Source organism: Eretmochelys imbricata, chromosome 17, assembly GCF_965152235.1.
Source record: "Eretmochelys imbricata isolate rEreImb1 chromosome 17, rEreImb1.hap1, whole genome shotgun sequence".
NCBI lineage: Eukaryota > Metazoa > Chordata > Testudines > Cheloniidae > Eretmochelys > Eretmochelys imbricata.
The window spans coordinates 21821831-21837487 of NC_135588.1; the positions used below are offsets into that span (position 1 = coordinate 21821831).

Below are 15657 nucleotides of genomic sequence, written 5' to 3' on the forward strand. Positions count from 1 at the left end.
TGTGGTCCCAGCTGCACGTCTTAAATAGCTTCACATGATATGTTAAAAGTCCAGCGTTTGTCAGTTGTTTGAAAAGTGGGTTGGTAGCAGCATCCTGGCGTGTGTCAGCAGAAGTGAGGTGAGATCCTTCCGGGGCCCTTTGAACTCTGTCCTTAGGTGACCAGGTCTCGGGGTCAGGAATCACCTGTTTGTCCCATGTGACAGCACCTTGCACAATGGGGCTGTGAAGTGCTACCGTAATACATGTAATAAATAGGAATAATTCTCTGTCCCCAGCTCTGCTCAGTTCAGATCCAGGTGGGTCACATAGGCTTGGACCCAGGAGTTGCTGGGGTTGGCACAGAGGGCCCGGCCTTTCTTCGTAATAAACCTGTGGGACAGGAAGGAGATGGGTTAGAGTGAGAGAAACATTGTGTCTCTCCCCCACCCTCCCGGGTCGCCCCACTTCCAGAGCTCAGTGCAGCCAGTCAGTTCTGTCCTGTCCCTGAAGGATCCTCCACCAGAACCTGATGCTGGTCTGGGCCACCTGGCCTGCCCCTCCTCCCATTCAGCTGCCTGTTCTACATATTAAAGCCTTCTGTGGGCTGCCCTCCCCCAGCCTCACTTCCTGCCCCACCTCCACACCCCATTACCCCCAGGGGTGAGCAGGTCCCACCCCAGGACCCTAGAGGAGCCAGGGGGAATCCCTTCTCGGTGGCCTTTTCTTCAGGCTGCGAATACTTGGCTCTCAGAGTCTGTGCTGGTGCAGTGGGCTCTCTGGTCATTGACCTCAGGCCTTTGACACCTGAATTTGCCTCATGCTAGCAACCAGAAGCAGCAGCCAGACACCAAGGTACGTCTACACTGGAATAAAACACCCATGGCTGGCCTGGGTCAGCTGACTCAGGCTCAGGTTGTGGGGCTAAACATTGCCATGTAGACATTCAGGCTTGGGCTGAAACCCAGGCTCTGGGATCCTCCCGCCTTGCAGAATCCCAGAGCTCAGGCTCTACCCCGAGCCTGAATGTCTACACCGCAATTTTACCAGCCCCACAGCTGAGACCCGCAAACCCAAGTCAGCTGACGCGGACCAGCCGCGGGTGTTTAACTGCCGTGTAGACGTAAAGCAGGGGTTCTCAGGCTTAACTGCACTGCGACCCCTTCTCACAACAAAAATTACTACGTGACCCTGGAGGGACCGAAGCCTGAGCCTGCCCTAATCCCGCCAAAGCCCGAGCCCCACTGCGCTGGATGGGGGTCGGGGGGTCAAAGCCAAACCCCAAGGACTTCAACCTGAGGCAGGGGGCCTGTAACCTGACCCCTGCCACCCAGGGCTGAAGCCCTTGGACTTCGGTCCTGGGTAGTGAGGCTCAGGCTTTGGCCCCAGGCCCCAGCAAGTCTAAGCCAACCCTGGCCACCCCATTAAAATAGGATCACAACCCACTTTGGGGTCCCGACCCACAGTCTGAGAACTGCTGACATAGAGCAAACTATTCCATTGCAGTGCTTGAATACACTGTAATGCTTGCAACACGAGCAGGTATTGAAGCAGAAGCTGTCTTTGCACATCGGCTCACTGCCTGTCTCTGGCGTCGGGAGTTTGCACTTACACTATAGCAGGTAAGGAGCACTTGCTGCTGGTGTCATAGTAATCCACCACCATGCTGCGCGGGATCTGGCGGGCCGTGTGGGCGAAGCAGCAAGAGATGGGCATGTCCGATCCCACTGAAAGATGGAAACAGACAGCGTGAGCGTGCCTTGAATTCCATGCAAGGGAAAATAACACCCATTATCAGGGGAAGGGTTCCTCCCCCCCGTCTCCCATCCAAAGAGCAATAAATAGGTTTCCTTCAGAAATGGACACTTTCAGAGAGAGAAGCTGGACTCACGTGGGGCAGAGGAGGCCAGGGAGCAGAAGGCAGCGCTGGTGAGAACGGCGAGGGCAGCCACGCAGACCTTCATGTTGCTGTGGAGAGAGGCTGAGCGGAGCTGGGCCAGGGACGACGGCACACACCAGCTGTGACACTGAGAGGCTAGTCTCCTCTCCCTTTATAGGGAATTCCAGAGGCAGAGAGACAAAGCGAAGCAGAATGGAATTTCCAGAGCGGATGTCACAGCATGAGCTGCATGAGTTTGCAGCCAAACCTCAGGAATTAATAACAAGTGAGGGGCTGAGCGTGCCAAGCTCTTACTCAGCACGTTTATTTCATACCATCAGGCCCCAAGGAAAACAGAACGGTGCCTGTAAGTCACATGGGGTGGGGAGGATTTATCCATTGGGACAAAGAGAGGGACTTTTCCCTGGCCATGCAAGTTGTGCAAGTCTGGACAAATAGGAGGCATCTGGGATATACTGCTTCTCTCATGAGCCAGAGCGTCGTATGAATGAGAGATTAAGAGCGGGTGAGGGAAGAGGTGCCCTAGGTGTGCCATCTGCAGATCCCTCCGCCCTAGGACGATCCTGCCAGAGCTGGCTTCTCAGGATCTAGGGCCACTCTGCCAAGCTGCCGGAACACAGTCGTGGACGGGGTTTTGTTCTTCATACGACACTCAATGGCTTTGTTTTGATTCAGTGTCTGTAGTCACTGGAGTCAGGCAAGCAGGATTTAGTCCCGGATGCAAGATCAGAGTGTTGGCAAGTAGAATCAGATGTTAATCCACGGGGGAGTGTGTGTTACAGGTCCCTGTCTGCCAATCTGCAGAGGATGGGAGTTGTGACACACACACCCCGTTACCGTGTGTGGGTTTGTTAGCTCAAGCTGTTGCAGTATGTGCTTTTAGCTCTGGAGGTCCCCAGGTCAGCCCTCGGTGTGTTGAAGATGGCAGCTGTCACACAGGTGAGAAACCCTTAACCACATTTAATACGCTAGGAGGGAGAGACAGATTCACCCCCCTGCCCTTTGGTATCCATTCCAACAGGAGGTCATTCCAGCCAAGAAGAAATTGGTGACACAGGCTTCGTGGGGCTCTAGCTACGTCGGATGATATGTTAGAAACACTGGACTATGGTCTGATCTGATAGACCAGGGGTGGCCAACCTGTGGCTCCGGAGCTGCATGCGGCTCTTCAGAGGTTACTATGCAGCTCCTTGTACAGGCACCGACTCCGGGGCTGGAGCGACAAGCGCCAACTTTCCAGTGTGCTGGGGGGGGGGGCTCACTGCTCTGCCCCTGGCTCTGCCCCAGGCCCTGCCCCCACTCCACCCCTTCCCGCCCCCTCCCCTGAGCCTGCCGTGCCCTCGCTTTTCCCCCCTCCTCCCCCAGAGCCTCCTGCGCACATGAAACAGCTGATTGCTGGGGGAGTGGGGAGGGAGGAGTTGGTGCTGATTGGTGGAGGCTGCTGGCAGGCGAGGGGGGGGGCTGCTGACATATTGCTATGGCTCTTTGGCCATGTACATTGGTAAATTCTGGCTCCTTCTCAGACTCAGGTTGGCCACCCCTGTACTAGAGCAATTCCTGTGTTGCTAATATATCAATATATCAATCAGACCCAACCAATCTCCTGCCTTCAACAGCGGCCAGTACCAGCTGCTTCAGAAAGTGCAAGAAATCCACAGTGGAAGGTAAGGAGATAATCTGCCCCCAGCTACAGATTGGTTTGTGCCTTGAAGCAGGAGGGGTTAGATCCCTTCCAAACTCATGGACTCCAAGGCCGGAAGGGACCACTGTGATCATCTAGTCTGACCTCATGTAGAGCGCAGGCCAGAGATCTGCCCCTAAATAATTCCTGGAACAGCGCTTATAGAAAATCATCCCATCTTGATTTAAAAATTGTCAGTGATGGAGACTCCACCACGACCCTTGGTCAATTGTTCTAATGATTAATTACTCTCACCATTAAAATGTACACCTTATTTCCAGTTGGAATATGTCTAGCTTCAACTTCCAGCCATTGGACAGTGTTAGACCTCTCTCTACTGGATTGAACAGCCATTACTAAATATTGGTTCCCCAGGTAGTTACAGACTGTGATCAGGTCACCCCTTAACCTTCTCTTTTTGTTAAAGTGAAGAGATTGAACTCCTTGAATCTCTCACTATAAGGCAGGTTTTCTAATCCTTTAATCATTCTCATGGGTCTTCTCTGATCCCTCTCCAATTTATCAGCATCCTTCTTGAATTGTGGGCACCAGAACTGGGCACAGTATGCCAGCAGTGGTCACACCAGTGCCGAATACAGAGGTAAAACAACCTCTGTACTGCTACTTGAGAGTCCCCTGTTTATGCATCCCAGGACCACATTCGCTCTTTTCGACACTCACACTCTGCTGATTATCCACCATGACCTCCAAATCTTTTTCAGAGTCACTGCTTCCCAGGATAGAGTCTCCCACCCTGTAAGGATGCCCTGCATTCTTTGTTCCTAGATGTGCACATTTACATTTGCTATATTAAAACACACATTGTTTGCTTGCACCCAATTTAGCAAGCGATCCAGATAGCTCTGAATCAGTGACCTGTATTCTTCATTATTTACCACTCCCCCAATTTTTGTGTCATCTGCAAACCTTCAGTGATGATTTTATGTTTTCCTCCAGGTCACTGATAAAAATGTTAAATAGCACAGGACCAAGAACTGATCCCTGCAGGGCCCCACTGGAAACAGGCCTGTTTGACAGTTTCATTTTGAGCCCTATCAGTTAGCCAGTTTTTACTCAACTTAATGTGTGCCGTGTTAATTTTATATTCTAGTTTTTTAATCAAAATATCATACAGTACCAAGTCAAATACCTTACAGAAATCTAAGTATATTATGGCAACACTCTTACCTTTATCTACTAAACTTCTAATCACATCAAAAAAAGATATCAAATTAGTTTGACAGCATCTATTTTCAGTAAATCCATGTTAATTTTCACTACTTACATTACCCTCTTTTAGTCATCCTGTTTACAGAGGTACTGGAACAATTTTTATAGTGGGGGTGCTAAGAGCCATTGAACCAAGCTGTATATCCTGTATATAATGGAACCACCCCCAGCACCCCTAGTTCCAGCACCTATGCCTGTTTATGCTTTTTAAAAATTGGTACAACATTAGCTTTCTTCCAGTCTTCTGGACCTTCCCCAGTGCTCCAAGACTTACTGAAAATCAACATTAATGGTCCAGTGAGCTCCTCTGCCAGCTCTTTTACAACTCTTGAATGAAAGTTATCTGGATCTGCTGATTTAAAATGTCTGACTTTTGTTTGTTTCTTTCCTATTTATTGTTATAACTCCAGATATTGGTGTTTGGCATCATGTTCCTGGATGGTCGCTGCAATCTACAAGCCATACTCCAAGGAGCTAAGGGAGAAAAGGGTCAAGTTCAATCTGGACAAAGCTAATGTTAGACCAATTGAAACAAAGGGTTTTGGTCACGCCCCCTCAGCTGACAATATAAAGCTCAAGCCTGCAAAAGTAGCAGCAGTTGCTGAAATGAGGTCACTAGAGAATGATGCTAAGCTGGAGAAGTCATCAGGATGGGGATTTATCTTGCCAGGTTTGTACCATGCCTTTCCGAAGTCTTGGCATGACTAAAAGATCACCTAAAGAAAGACTCAGTGTTCCACTGGGTTGCCCAGTGAGATTCTGTCTTCACCAGAGTGAACCATCTCATCTCCAGTGCAAGCTCGTTTGCACGCTGTGGTATAAATGAAGAAGTGGATGCATCTGTGGAAGTAGATAAAGGGAATTTGGATGCAGGCCTCTATATTGAGCAGGAGTCAGGCTAACTCTAGCTTTAATAACCCGAGATTTGTAGAAGCAGGGATAGTGCGAAGCGAGTGGAAAACAATTGTGAAAGAGGCGGTGTGACCTTGTATGAGATAAGAAGAGAATGCCGACGACAAGAGAAATGGTAAGAAAAATAAGAGATCATGAAGGAATATGTATAACCAATATGCAGCTGTTGCTTATTATTGTCTGTAATAAAGGTATAAATACTTGCTCTAATTGTTTATCTTGGAGAGACCTGCCTAGGTGAGGGAAACCCTGTATCCTAGTGCACTCTCTCCCTCTGTGCAATTGCTTGAGATAATAAAGTGTATCTGACTTGCTGCACCCAACCTGAGAGCGAGACCTGTGTTTTTCTCCGACACATCTAGATGAGGGCTTGGGGATTCCATACATCCAAGGAAATAAATTGTGCACAGCTCAAAAAGGAGAGCCTTGCCCATTGTCTGGTTATGGGTTACGCTTACAGCCCATATGTGCATGGGAGAAACCTGACCTCTTTGCAGACAGTCATAACAAAACTCCTTGCTGGAGCACCACCAAGGCGACAAAGAAAGAAGCTGTGGCTGCAGAAATACAATACGGTGGTTAAACACAGGCTAGATGACAGTTTTATTCAACAGGGGCCTTACAGTGCCTTTGACCAAAGCGTATGGCCCAGGGAGAAACCAGAAGATGGTGATAATCCTTCCGGTATGCTATCCATGTTAGCTATGTTGTAAAACAGCTTGATTAATGCAATTCAACCCTGAACAACCAGGGTCTGAAATATTTAGTCGAGGAGGGGGAAATGGAATTCATATTACAAATGAATTTGATCTGATTTCTTTTTCTTTCCTTTCAGAAAGGATGTGACATTATTAGTGATATTGCAGATGGTTTTGCCTAATGGTATGTATCAGCATAAACCAGTTAGCGCTTGGAGAAATGCTTATTGTCAACTCCGGTGCAGTTCTCTTTAGGATCTTAGCATATCACCAGTAAAGTTGGTACCCTTCCTGTATCCCTCTGAGGCCTGGTCTACCACTAAAGATTAGATCCACCTCGCTATGTTGCTCAGGACTGTGAAAAATTTCGCACTCTGAGTGCCCAAGTTAGGTCAACCCAACCCTAGCGTAGACTCAGCTCGATGGATAGAAAAATTCCTCCATCAACCTGTTACCTCCTCTCAGAGAGGTGGATTAACTACACCGGCGGAACAAAACCTTCAGCTGATGTCGGAAGCAGCGTAGTTGCAATGCTGCAACTGGGCCACGGTCATGCTTGCAGTATAGACATGGTGAGACTCAAAATCGTTCTTCTAGGTGTAGCTGTTGCCTCTGGGCCCCGATGTGTGTCATTATTAATAATGATTCTCAGCTCTTCTATAGCACCCTTCATCAGCAGGGCTCAAAGTGCTTTACAAAGGAAATAAGTATTGTTATCTGGGGAAACTGAGGCACAGGGCGATGAAGGGACTAGCTCAAGGTCACCCAGCAGGGCTGTGGCCAAGCCAGGAATAGAATCATAAAACTATAAGGATGGAAGGGACCTCAAGAGGTCACCTAGGACCAGGTATCCCACGACCATCCCTGACAGGTGTTTGTCTAACCTGTTCTTAAAAACCTCCAGTGACAGGGATTCCACAACCTCCCTTGGAAGCCTCCCAGAGCTTCACGACCCTGAGGGTTAGAAAGGATTTTTCCCCCAATATCTAATGCAGATCTCCCTTGCTGATGATTAAGCCCGTTGTCTCTTGTGCTACCCTCTGTAGACATGGAGAATAGTTGATCACTGTCCTCTTTGTAACAGTCCTTCACGCATCTGAAGACTGTTACAAGTTCCCCCTCCGGCTCCTTTTTGTGAGACTAGACATGCCCAGCTTTTTTTAACCTTTCCTCACAGGGCAAGTTTTCTAAACCTTTTATTATTTTGGTTAATCTCCTGTGGACTCTGTCCAGTTTGTCCACATCTTTCTTAAAGTGTAGTGCCCAAAACCGGACCCAGTGCTCCAGCTGAGGCCTCACCAATGCCAAGCAGAGTGGGTCAATTACCTCCCGTGTCTTAGGTATGACACTCCTGTTCATACACCCCGGAATATTTGCCTTTTTCCGACAGCATCACATTGTTTGCTCCGGTTCAATTTGTGATCCACTGTAACCTCCAGATCCTTTTTAGCCGTGCTATGGCCTAGCCAGTTATTCCCCATTTTGTAGCTGTGCATTCGCTTTTTTTTTTCCAAACAAAGTGTAGCACTTTGCATTTGCCTTTACTGAATTTCATTTTGTTACATTGGAGAGCTGCTCTGAAATAGTCAAGTTGTTTTGAATTCTAATCCAGTCCTCGCAATCTTCTCCCCATGTAGGTACTGATATCCCATGATCAAGTCTCCCCTTAACCTTCTCTTATTCCTGGGTTGAAGGGGCACTTTATAACTTTATAACTGAGGCAGGGGTGTTTGGGGGGATGAGAGAATAGAAAGGAAAAGTGAGAAACTATTTAAAAGGGCAAGTGTGTATTGAGGGTGTGGACAAATTGGAGAGAGTCCAGCAGAGGGCAACGAAAATGATTAGGGGGCTAGGGCACATGACTTACAAGGAGAGGCTGAGGGAACTGGGGTTATTTAGTCCGCAGAAGAGAAGAGTGAGGGGGGATTTGATAGCAGCCTTCAACTACCTGAAGGGGGGTTCCAAAGAGGATGGAGCTAGGCTGTTCTCAGTGGTAGCAGATGACGGAACAAGGAGCAATGGTCTCAAGTTGCAGTGGGGGAGGTTTAGGTTGGATATTAGGAAACATTATTTCACTAGGAGGGTGGTAAAGCACTGGAATGGGTTCCCTAGGGAGGTGGTGGAAACTCCATCTTGAGAGGTTTTTAAGGCCCAGCTTGACAAAGCCCTGGCTGGGATGATTTAGTTGGGGTTGGTCCTGCTTTGAGCAGGGGGTTGGACGAGATGACCTCCTGAGGTCTCTTCCAACCCTAATCTTCTATGATTCAGTCAGGATTTAATGGGGGGGTTGAGTGTTAATCCCTTAAAATAGGGTGCATTGTGGTATTATTGGTTTTGCTCAGAGGAATGTTTAGTTGGCATGGAGGGGAAGAGGTGTCTCCTGGAGGAACGGATTGTGTCTTTTGCTCTTTACACACAAATAATGCGAAGAAACCACACCGGCATCACTGGGTCCCAAATAGCCACCAAACGCATCAGGCCTAGCTACGTGTACTTGGCTGCTCTGGCTAGGCTGGGGCAGCTTCTAAAACACAGTGTGCACCACTACAGGGCTCAAACGCTATTTAAAGGGATACTACCCTATTCCTCTGCACTACAGCAGGGCTTAGAGATTTGTTCCTATAAGTTTTCTGTCCTTCCTTATGACCCCACCCAGGGCTGAGTCTAGGGGTGAGCGAGCAGGTCGGTCACCCAGGTGGGCACCTTACCAGGGGGCAAGGGACTCTTGTTGTTCTACTGTGATTGGCCAGCCATTTTTGCTTCACTTGGCCGATGGTGGGCTTGTTTGGTTGGTTGGTTTTTTACGGCCGTTCCTGTCCCCAGCCAGTGGGTATGGACTAGCTAGCGTGGCCTCAGTGATGGGAAAGGGCTCAGGTTATGTGAGGCTCAGAGGTCGAGGGACATGCTCTGTGAGATGCTTGGCAGCCCTGTGGTCTGTCCTGAACCAGGGGGTTGAGGTCGGTTAATGGTGGGAAGCTCCAGGCTGTTTCTCACTCAGATTTCAGGTTTAATACTTTGTCAGGTTCCAGCTCGAGGACTCATCTCGGGCCCCGAGGGACTTGTCAGAACTGTCTCACAGCTGAGCAGGATGTGGTGAGGTGTGCCTGCAATACACGGAGCCCTCTGGCTCCCTGGCCCCCTTTCAGGGTGTGATAGAGCAGGAAATGCAGGTTCCCACCTGGTGACAGCAGAGTCTTCCATTGGCTGCAGCCTCCTGCTAGCAATGGTCTGGTGCCCGTCCTGCACCTGCGGTATCCCAGCGCCTTTGCTATCACTGACCAGGAGGTGATGCGATCTCTCTGCAGAGCCTGGCGGCTGGGGTCACCGGGGTCACCCTGAGCAGCCCCATTCTTCAGACTGCAAGATCCCAGAGGGGATGCGGGTGCACCAGTTGCAGGGCCTCCAGCCTGGTGCATGCTGAGCAGGAGAAGTATTAGACCTCTAGGCTGCAACACCCTTGGGATGTGCAGGGCCCATGGCTCCCGGTGCCTTTCCCTTGGTGCCTGGACAGTGGGGTCCCTCTGCTTTCCAAGTGTCTGTGCAGACAGATCTGAAGTGGACAGTTACAGCTCAGTGTGGACAATGAGCCCTTTGAGGGGAGTGAAAACATTCATGAGAGCCAAGGCTGAGAGCTGGAGTCAGGCACGGGGTGAGCTGGGCTCCATCCGCTTCAGAGAGAACAACAACAGCAAAGCAGCTTGACTTACAAGCTGCCCCAGAGATGGGAAACATGTCGCAGCCTGAACCAAACTAGCCACCCACAGCTGGCCTGGCTCTGCTCTTAGGTGTCTGCTACCAGGAAGCTCCCCCAGTGCTGCGGGAGACTCACCCTGCACAAGGCTCCCATGACCCCCTTGGGATTTCCTGGGCCAGCCCCGCCTGCACGGGGCAGCCGGCCCAGTTCCAGCCCTCAGCGGCCAGCTTTGCCAAGGTGAGCTCGCAGAGTGAAAGAACAGCCCTGGGGTTATGGGGCTAGCCTGGGACTTGGGGAACCTGGGCTCAGTTTCCTGCTCTTCCACATTCTGTGTGACCTTGGGCAAGACACTTGGCCTTCCTATGCCTCAGTCCCATCTGTATAATGGGGATAATGGCACTGAGCTGCCTCATGGGGTGGGTGGGGGGTGACAATACACTGACAATTGTGAGGCACTCCAATGGGGGCAGGTAAGTACCTAGATGGATAGTCTGAGTGGAACAACCATGGGATCTGGGGTTGTCATAAGGGGCCGTTGCCAGCTGGTGTGAGCTGACCTTGACTGGGGCATGTAAAAGCCATTTAAAGCCACCTTTGTCTTGTCCTGAGTGGGACTAAGCTGGATCTGAGGATCAAACCTTATAATAGCCTCTCCTCAGCTCTCTGGCCCTCACTAGGACGCTGAGGGTCACAGTCTCCAAGACTCTGGGACAAGACGTTTCCTGGCTGGAAAGTTCCGACCTAGGAGCACTGACTCTGGCTGTGATTCTGTGGCCCCTTTACACACCTGGGGGATGTTCTGGAGCCAGGAGAAACCTCCCAGCCTCTCCAGGGTGACTTTGACCCACTTTGAGTACGGCCACGCCAAACGCCACGGAGAAAAACGTGCCGTCTTCCCTCTCAGAGGCCGGAGAGGGCCAACCCCACCCCCCCACACACGCGCACACCCACCCAGCTCACATCCTGCTGCACTCAGCTCATTTGCGCTGCTCTTGTTCACACCCGCACAGCATCATAACACAGTGTCGGTGCGTGGTTTTCACACTCCTCTGCGCTCTCTGGCACAGACACGGTTGTGACCTACAAAGGCGAAGGAAATCAAGTTGTGTAGCCCCTCCCCCCACCTCTTTGCTTCTTCACAATCACAACCAGGGGTGATCAGGCATCTGTGAGGTGGAGAATCTGGGACACAGGAAGAGGTGAGGGTTGGACGTGAAGGGGAGAACACAGCCATCCTGCAATCTCCTCCATGGTGAGCAATGAACAGTGCAAGCACTCTTAGACAATTGGTCCTTTATCAGATTTCTTATAAACGGCGTCACGCCAGGGTTGGCCAGCTGGGAGTCCCCCATTTGTCTCTTTTTCCCTCCCTATCTTATTTCCTCTCTTTCCCTGTTTTCTTTGTCTTAGGGGGGGAGGGATAGCTCAGTGGTTTGAGCATTGGCCTGCTAAACCCAGGGTTGTGAGTTCAATCCTTGAGGGGGCCATTTAGGGATCTGGGACAAAAATTGGGGATTGGCCCTGCTTTGAGCAGGGGGTTGGACTAGATGACCTCCTGTGGTCCCTTCCAACCCTGAGATTCTAGGAGTGTCTGGTTTAGCTGGCCAAGACAGTATATGTTGCAACACTGCTGTAAACCTGTGACTGGAAAGAGGTAGCTAAAAGCAATGCCCTCAACAGCCCCAGGCAGGTACAAATTGCCAGGTCTTGGAGTGACTAGGAAGACCGTGTGCCGGGCCTGTGTTTTTCCAGCAGCAATGTTTGCAAGCATAACCCTTCTGCCAGGTGGAGCCAGCAGCAACAAGGGCAAGGTTCAGCATCTGGGAGTTCCTCTTAACAATACAAAACAGAACCAGCTTGAGCCTGCACCCAGGAACCTGGGGAAATTACACACCACCCCTGGGCACCTCTCAGAGGTCACACTTCCCCTCTCACTAGCACTGAGTCTGTGTACAACAAAAATAAACTGTGTGTTAAAAGGGATAGGGAACCGAGCTTTTATTTGGAAAAACACCACAACCACTTTTCAAAGCATGTAACCCTAAGCAAACACCCACCCCACAGTACATTGGACAGTGGCCTTTGCCTCCGTTTCCCACTTCGTGGTAGGAAAAGTCAATGAATGAATGTCCCTTTTAATAGGCTGCGCCCTTTCGCTCTGCTGCACCCCACTCACAATTGGTTGGCCTTAGTCAGTACAGACCCAGAGTTCAGCGATGCATTCAGATGGGTGTTCACCTCCCACCCCTGAAAAGGGTGTGGGGGGACAACAAGCAACACCTCTGTAGCTGCTGCCACCTCTTGGCTGCTGCTATGTCTGCCACTGCTTGCCACTTGCCTCGTTGCCACCCCCGGCTGCTCACTCCCACCTCTGCTGCTGCTTGCCACTCCCTGCCACTTCTGCGATGTCCCCCTCTTAGCCCAGTTCTTAGTGATTGCACCAGTGGGGAACCTCGGTGCTACTGCCTCTTCGTTGTCTTTTATTGCAACACGGTCCCCATAGCAGGTCTCAGGCCTAGCTCCTAGACTGCTCACTAGTGATTTCAGATCTAGTCATCACGAAGCAGAAACAAGGACCCTGGACGGAGTCCAATCAGCTCTCTCTTTAAACACTGGAGCAGCGAGGGTCGAATGCTGTCCAGGACTCTTAAAGTAGAATCCACATAAGAACATAAGAATGGCCAGACTGGGTCAGACCAAAGGTCCATCTAGCCCAGTATCCTGTCATAGAATAGAATATCAGGGTTGGAAGGGACCTCAGGAGGTCATCTAGTCCAACCCCCTGCTCAAAAGCAGGACCCATACCCAATTAAATCATCCCAGCCAGGGCTTTGTCAAGCCTGACCTTAAAAACTTCTAAGGAAGGAGATTCCACCACCTCCCTAGGCAACGCATTCCAGTGTTTCACCACCCTCCTAGTGAAAAAGTTTTTCCTAATATCCAACCTAAACCTCCCCCACTGCAACTTGAGACCATTACTCCTTGTCCTGTCCTCTTCCACCACTGAGAATAGTCTAGAACCATCCTCTCTGGAACCACCTCTCAGGTAGTTGAAAGCAGCTATCAAATCCCCCCTCATTCTTCTCTTCTGCAGACTAAATAATCCCAGTTCCCTCAGCTTCTCCTCATAACTCATGTGTTCCAGACCCCTAATCATTTTTGTTGCCCTTCGCTGGACTCTCTCCAATTTATCCACATCCTTCTTGTAGTGTGGGGCCCAAAACTGGACACAGTACTCCAGATGAGGCCTCACCACTGTCTGCCGATGGTGGCCAACGCCAGGTGCCCCAGAGGGAATGAACAGAACAGGTCATCATCAAGCGATCCATCCCCTGTCACCCATTCCTACCTTCTGGCAAACAGAGGCTAGGGACACATCCCTGCCCATCCTGGCTAACAACCATTGGTGGACCTGTCCTCCATGAATTTATCTAGTTCTTTTTTTGAACACGCCATTGGGTAAGAACACCTTTCTTTACCCCCCGTCTCTTTCACTGGGATTTGGCATCCCTACCCCTGCTTAGCAAGAGAGTTAGCCCATTAAGGGCGACCCCCTCACTCAGGGCAGGTTAAGCACAGTCCTGCCTCCCTTTACTCAAACAATAGGGATAACAGCATTTCATCATCCCCGCACTCAACGCTAAGGTAGTTTGTAACCCAGCACCAGCCACAATGGATCACTTTGGGAAAGCAGTTCCATCTGCTGAGCCCCTAGGCAAAGTGGGCATGTCTATGCAAATACAATCTGCTTCTGAAATCTTTTCCCCCCAGTTTGGATGGCAGGGGAGAGCTCATCCAGACCCCATTTACACAAGTGTGAGTCAACACCAGAGACAGAAGCTGCATTTTCTATCTTCGCTTTTTCTTTCCCTTTTTGTGTGTAGGTTTGTCCTGATTTGTCTTCTAGGAAATTGGATCAGTCTTCCACAACAGCAGCAATAACAATTGCTTTAGGCACCCGTCTCAACTAATGCCGTCTGTTTGCCCCAAAAAGGACAGCTATGACCATCCTTGATACCATCTGAGACCATCAGACACCGGCTTTTTTTCCTTCTACAGATGCTCGTTATGTAAAGGAAAGGGAAGAAGGTCTAGTGCTAACATGACAGCTTTACTTTGGTTCAAAGGTTTTAACTGGTTTTCCTTCTTTGCTGTATCTTTAATAAAAGGTTAAAAAATTGTTAAATAGCGAGTTTGCCAGGGCACTGAGCAGACTGAGGTTTCTGTCTACCAAACCCCAAACCTTGTTTAAAACTGTTTGGTGTTGGACAGTTTCAGGGTCATGGGAACACCTTTGACTCTTTGGGCCCATATAGTCCATGTAAATTAATACAGCAGGCCTCAGACACATCTCATGGTAGAATCTGCTTCAGAATCCAGGGAGTTTTTTGGCTTTTTCCCTTCAGAGCAATTCTCATCCCCTTACATTGAAACCTGCTATAAATAACAGAGCGATCTCACATCCTTCTTCAGCAGCTTCTTCAATTCACCCATCTCAGTGAAACACACTAAAAACTTCCCCTTTTTTGTCCAGCCACATTTATCTTGGGCATTTGTTTTTCTTTGCTTTTTATTTTAGAGGTTTTGGAGCCTACAAAACAGCAGAACTCTGACACTGCGTGCAAATCACCGATGGCCAGATCATCAACAGGACATCAGTGTTATCCTGCCTTTATCCAATGCCAGTGGGAATCTCGCCAGTGCAAGGTCGGAGGGCCTGGGCCTGCCTCCTTTGAAAACGCCCACTGTGCTGGGCAGGAGCAGGTGCAGGCTGTGAGCTGAGCACAGGATTTGCTTGCAGACACTCAGCACCAGAGCTGATTGAAATAAGGGGAAATCAATTCTTTGCCAAATATGGAAAAAAAACTTTTAAATTGAAAAACAATAACATCATTCATTGAGAATGTCAGTGGAATTCATGGGCAGTGGGTGAACCCCACCCTTGGGGAAGCTAGCCCCCCGGCCGCACCCCTTCCACCCAAGGCCCCATCCACTTGCCCATCGTACCCCCAAGTGCCTCCCTCCCTCCCTCCATGGCCAGAGATTCAAGCATGCCCACCCCCCGGAGGAGCCCCAGCTGGTCTTCCCCAGCCACACCAGTTGTCCCGACCCCCTGGCCACCTTGGGGCCACCCCAGCTCCTGGTCACCAGCCTGAGCCCTGAGCTCCAGGCTGCCAGCCCCAGCTGAGCCCCCACCAGCTTCCTGGGAGAGGGGGAGCGAGGGCAGGGCCACTGCCCGGGTTAGGGGAGGGTTAGCCTCCCCTGGCCTTGGATACCTGCCACCCATGGTGGAATTCCAGCCAGCTCAATTTAGCACTTCTAGATCTGTCTTTGTACTTCCCTGGCCCAGTCGGTGTACTATCTGAGGACCTCCCAAACATTCATTCATGTGTCCTCCCCTCCCTCCTGTGAGGTAGGGCTGTGTTACCATCCCCATCGGACGGATGAGGAACTGGGGCCCAGAGAAATCAGGGCCCAGATTCTCAGTGGTATTTGTGCTTAATAGAAGTTAGTAGCCAAAATGCCTTTGAAGATCTGGGCCACTTTGCCATGGTCACCTAGGGA

The 15657-nt window shown here is 50.2% G+C and overlaps 1 protein-coding gene across 2 annotated transcripts; it reads right to left on the reverse strand.

Moving 5' to 3' along the window:
* Positions 1-282: 282 nt before the first annotated feature.
* LOC144276492 (C-C motif chemokine 4-like) lies at positions 283-1941 on the reverse strand. 2 transcript variants are annotated; one of them, XM_077836594.1, is made up of 3 exons: positions 1869-1941; positions 1592-1704; positions 283-357 (listed from the first exon to the last, which is right to left on the reverse strand). In XM_077836594.1, exons 1-3 carry the CDS (start codon positions 1939-1941, stop codon positions 283-285), a joined length of 261 nt encoding a protein of 86 aa, XP_077692720.1. The 2 variants fall into 2 exon arrangements, with proteins under 2 accessions (XP_077692720.1, XP_077692719.1); XM_077836593.1 differs by having other exon boundaries at positions 283-370; positions 1590-1704.
* Between the last annotated feature and the right edge of the window lie 13716 nt (positions 1942-15657).

Excerpts from the sequence above, each read along its gene's own strand:
- LOC144276492 (XM_077836593.1), bottom strand. The coding sequence starts at position 1,941 with ATGAAGGTCTGCGTGGCTGCCCTCGCCGTTCTCACCAGCGCTGCCTTC. Across the intron at positions 1,705-1,868 it reads CCTGGCCTCCTCTGCCCCAC|TGGGATCGGACATGCCCATC; the intron begins GTGAGTCCAGCT and ends TCCATCTTTCAG. Across the intron at positions 371-1,589 it reads TGCTCCTTACCTGCTATAGT|GTTTATTACGAAGAAAGGCC; the intron begins GTAAGTGCAAAC and ends CCTGTCCCACAG.